Consider the following 4547-nt stretch of genomic DNA (forward strand, 5'->3'; position numbering starts at 1 on the left):
TATGCAAAACTACAGTAGTTTTCCCCAGATGACTTTAAAGACTAGTTGGTAAAAAAAAATAAAAATAAAATAATCACTCTGCAATAAGTGAGAAGTACATCTGCATCAAACAACTAAGATATAGTTGAAAAATAAATAAATAAAAGGCTAATAATAGCAGTTTGTAACGTTTCTTATGTGGTGTAACTCTAACAAAGGCACACTCTGTTTACATTCAGATCTGGTTTGAGATGTGATTGAAATGTTCTTGTTGTAATTCCAAGACACCCCCAACAGCTCAACAACCTGGTTTTGGTCAGCAGCATCCTTTCTGTAGCTGTAATATTTCCATACAGCTGCTGTTGCATTTCTTTCTGCAGCCCAGTCGTCTTTTTCTGTGTTTCTCTCCTGTTCCTCCTTCATTAACGGGCCACATGAGGAGCTTATATGTCAACAAACTGTGTCTTCTAAATAAAGTAAATCAAATATTCAGTCACTGAAAATGAGAATCATGAAACTTTCCTTTCTGTATCCAGGAGCAAAAATGTTGGAGCTTGTGTTTGACTTTATGGCCAGTTTGCTGCTAAATGACACATTTTTCAGTCTTTTACTGGCTGCAGCAGATTCTCTTGTTCTCAGAAACCTTTTAAATCGTTAAACATAATGAATATATATGAAGTATATAAATTCCTCATCGTATCAGATGCTGTGTAGAGGAACCTTACACAGACCAGTCCTGGATCACTCAGACACACTGTAAAAACAATGAATGTTTTCTTTTTAAATACAATTTTGGAAAGAATTTACTGCTAATCTACAGATTTCTCCTGTTTTGTTAAACTATGGATAATAATCACTAAAATCATAGAGAAAAAACATTAACATGCTAACTGTAAAAGTACAAAACTCAAAAAATAAATTAAATAAATAAATAAAAAATAGGCCAAAACTGTAAATAATCTTTTAAAAATCTATATTTTTAAAAACTGTAATTTAGCGAGTAATTTGATAAATAAGCCAAAAATATTATTTTATAGATGTTTAGTGTCATTTGAGAGATTTTTGAAATATGTCTAAATTATATATAAATATATATAAATTAGGGATTGAAAAACTACAACTATCTGATAATATCACACTGAAAATAATTAATTTTTAAGCTGACTGTATATATATATATATACACAGACACATATATTACAAACCTTAAATTTTCACAGTTCTTGAATGTTGCAGTATTCTGTTGTTTTATTGTAAGTAGTTTTTGTGGCACCTTTGCTGCCAGATTTTCAGTATTTGTGAGGATTTGTCAGACAGTGTGCAGTGCGGTGCTGTGTTTAAGTGACACAAACTGTTTGGGGAAACACTAAGTTACATGTGACTCCTCCGGTTTCTCATATCTCCCTCTCTTGCCTCCACACCAGGGACATGCAGAACATGACAGACTGGGCTGGTAACGTCTGATGGACTCACCAGAAGGCAGCAGACGGAGGTGTGGATCTTCCTGAAGATGTAGCTGACCACGTAGAGGGCCGTTATCAGAGTCAGCTGCAGAGCGTCATTGATCACCATGCAGATGAACATGATGTAGCGTGGGTTCTCATAGAAGAGACTAAAGTCAGAATGGGAAAAAAATCACTTTTAGATTCATTATTTGCACACTGAAATCAGGATTAATTTCATGATATCTGCCAAAATATTAGCTTTGATTGCTTCTTTTTGCATATCATTACGTGCTTGCTGCAACAAATGATTCATATTCCTGATTAATCAGCTTATTATTCTTTTAATTAACCGTTTCATTAAATGTGAGGTTTTGTCTGTTTGACAGTCCAAACTCAACAATAGTCAATTTACTATTAAAAAAAGATGTTAAACTGCAAATCTTGCAGCTAAGTGAAGACATAAAGAAGGGAGTCGGGGTGTTTTGTGGTACTTTTGATGAGACTGAAAAACCATCCAGACTGTTGCTGTGTTGTGTCCTTAAACGCATCATATTATCTTGTCAGCTCGACATCACAGGGTGGCAAAGCAACGGAAATGATTTCACATGATGACAAGGACGTTAATGATCTAATAATTGCTGCTAAAACGACGATAAACATAAGAACAGTGATGCGACAGAAAACGAGGAACATGCAGGTAAGATCATTAGCTTTGGGATGCGTGTGTTTCTTTGTGGACTTGTTCACTGTTCAGCGACAGTGAACGAGACGAGATGAGGCTTATTGAAGAGATTATGAATGTTGCATGATGTTTTAGAGCTCATTTGCTTCGTACATACTTTTGTTGGGCCAGAAAATTAAAAATGAAGGTCATATTTTTAGCTATTTCATTTATTATTCAAGCGACCTGTTGTTCTTCATATTCCTATTTTAACTAATCAGATTTTTAAGAACATACAAAGTGTTGGTAATTAAAATTAGCATGAAAACATTTGGTTTATCCACACAGAGAAAAGCTTATATTGATTTCAGATGTTAATGATGCGACTGATTATCTGAAATCAGTTTTGATAAGTAACAGATCAAAGTCACTGAACAGTTGATGGCTGGATTAAACACAGTTATTAGACGCGTTTACACATGTTTTACTTCTACTGTGTGTCTATACTTTGTAACCACAGCTGGAATCATAGGAAACATCACATCATTTAACATCTGACACATGAGTTTTGCATCATGTGTTGAGGAAGACCTGCACGCTGTGGTCACGTTTACATGCACAAACAGTGTCTGTGCGTACCTGTGTCGCAGGAAGGTGTGCACCATGCTGCTGTTGATGATACTCAGGGCCAGCCACACCAACATGGCCACGATGTTCTTGGTCAGAGCGTTGGAGAAGCTGTCTTTCGGTATGGCCACTGGGCCTCCCACCGCTGTGGAGCTGCTGTTACTCATCAGCAGGTCCAGAGGGCTGGAGGAGTTCATCACCAGCATCTCCTCCTGGCTGTCTGAGGGAACACAGAAACCGAACCTCACTCGTCTTGTTAGATTTAATGATGACAATTCATTGGACAGTAAAATATTTGTAGCTTGTGCATCTCTGAAAAGTTTGTGCACATCAGGGATCAATTCTTTTTTTCCTTTATTTCTTTTTTAATCTTTTTACAGAAATCATGCATATATACAGCACATATAGTTTTATTTATATGTTTTATATATTAACTAATAGAAAGTTAAACATATGCTGTGATTCTAAAATTAGCACTTTACCTTGTACACACTGACATCTTTTTATGATTATTATTAAGGAGCACATAAGCTGCACGTACCTGCCACCACAGATGTTCTGCTCTCACCTGCTCAGGAGTTCATGGTTCAGTGCTGCTTTAACATCTGCAGGAAGATCAGAAGACATTTCTGTTTTGTTATACTTCTAATTAAAAAAATTGTTTTTAGGTGTTTTTTGATCACATGCAATCAAAACCTGCACAGAAAATCTGAATAATTACTTCTATTTTTTCATCTTTGTTCAGCAAAACGTAAAAGTAACATAATGTTTGTTCAGTTCATTGTTATTAATAAAAATTTAACAAAACATCTTTACCAGTAACTAGTGCTGTAGGACGTGTTTGTTTCTGTAATATTAGTAAAACTAAAACACAACTCCTTCAAACAATCATTTTGCAATACAGATCTATACAGAACTAAATTCATTCAGCAGTCCATGAATATTTATGCTGTATTCTGTAATAAAAATGTGTTAGACAACAGAGCTTTATACACACAGTTCAGATATCAACTTCATCATATAGTTTTTCAGACTTTATAAAAGCAAACTTTAAAGGTTTAAAAATATTTCAACAAATAAGGAAGAAAGGCTTTTAAATAATAATATCGATATTAACTGCAACTTAAAGCTCTGAGAACATAAAGTAGTAACAACAGACAGTATTCAGAGACGGAAACATGACGACTGAACCTCTCACCTGCTGTGCCACTGACGAGGTCAGCAGCCTGCTGCCTCATATATGAGGATGTTACATGTGCTTGGTGTGTGTATTGATCAGGTTGTCATAGCGATGGACTGAGGGTCATGATGTCATAGGTTATGCTGTGGTTGCCTGCAACGAGCATGAGAGGTGTTTTGATCCCAGAGAAGAAGAAGACGTGAATAGATCAGAATATTATGGAGTTTAACAGACGGCCAAGATGCTGGAGCTGCACGGTTAAAACCAACCAACATTCTGCTTTCCCACAATTAAACATACATGATCAACAATCGTATTGATGGTTAACGTGTTCTGCTGCTAGAAAACAGTTCATGTCGATCGGTAACTGAGTGGAGACCAGAGGCTTCTCTGTGTACGGCTGACCAGCTAGCGTCTCCCACAGCCTGCATGTGAGGTGCTCACGGACAACCAATGAACTGTAGAGTCTGTCAGTAAGCAGACACTCAGCGAGTCAGGTGTTTTAGGTTTAATGCTGTATATAGTTTCTCTCTGAGATGCACTGAATTCAGGAAAGGATTATTTTTAAGTCTTATTTTGATCTGTCCATTAGCTACAAGGTGGCGAAGTAGGTAGCGCAGTAGGTAGCACTGTTGCCTCGCAGCAGGAAGGTCGC

At 36.6% G+C, this 4547-nt stretch overlaps 1 protein-coding gene across 1 annotated transcript in view; it reads right to left on the reverse strand.

Moving 5' to 3' along the window:
• The window catches only part of LOC103374881 (olfactory receptor-like protein OLF4), a 5619-nt gene extending 1669 nt beyond the window's left edge, over positions 1-3950 (reverse strand). The window contains exons 1-3 of the mRNA XM_008305034.1: positions 3911-3950; positions 2725-2932; positions 1453-1591 (exon numbers count right to left, since the gene is read on the reverse strand). Coding sequence (XP_008303256.1) covers positions 1453-1591; positions 2725-2932; positions 3911-3950 — 387 coding nt within the window. The remainder of the gene's footprint in view (positions 1-1452; positions 1592-2724; positions 2933-3910) is intronic.
• Positions 3951-4547: the final 597 nt, after the last annotated feature.

The sequence above is a fragment of the Stegastes partitus genome, unplaced genomic scaffold (genome assembly GCF_000690725.1).
Source record: "Stegastes partitus isolate 25-593 unplaced genomic scaffold, Stegastes_partitus-1.0.2 Scaffold2384, whole genome shotgun sequence".
Classification (NCBI taxonomy): Eukaryota; Metazoa; Chordata; class Actinopteri; family Pomacentridae; genus Stegastes; species Stegastes partitus.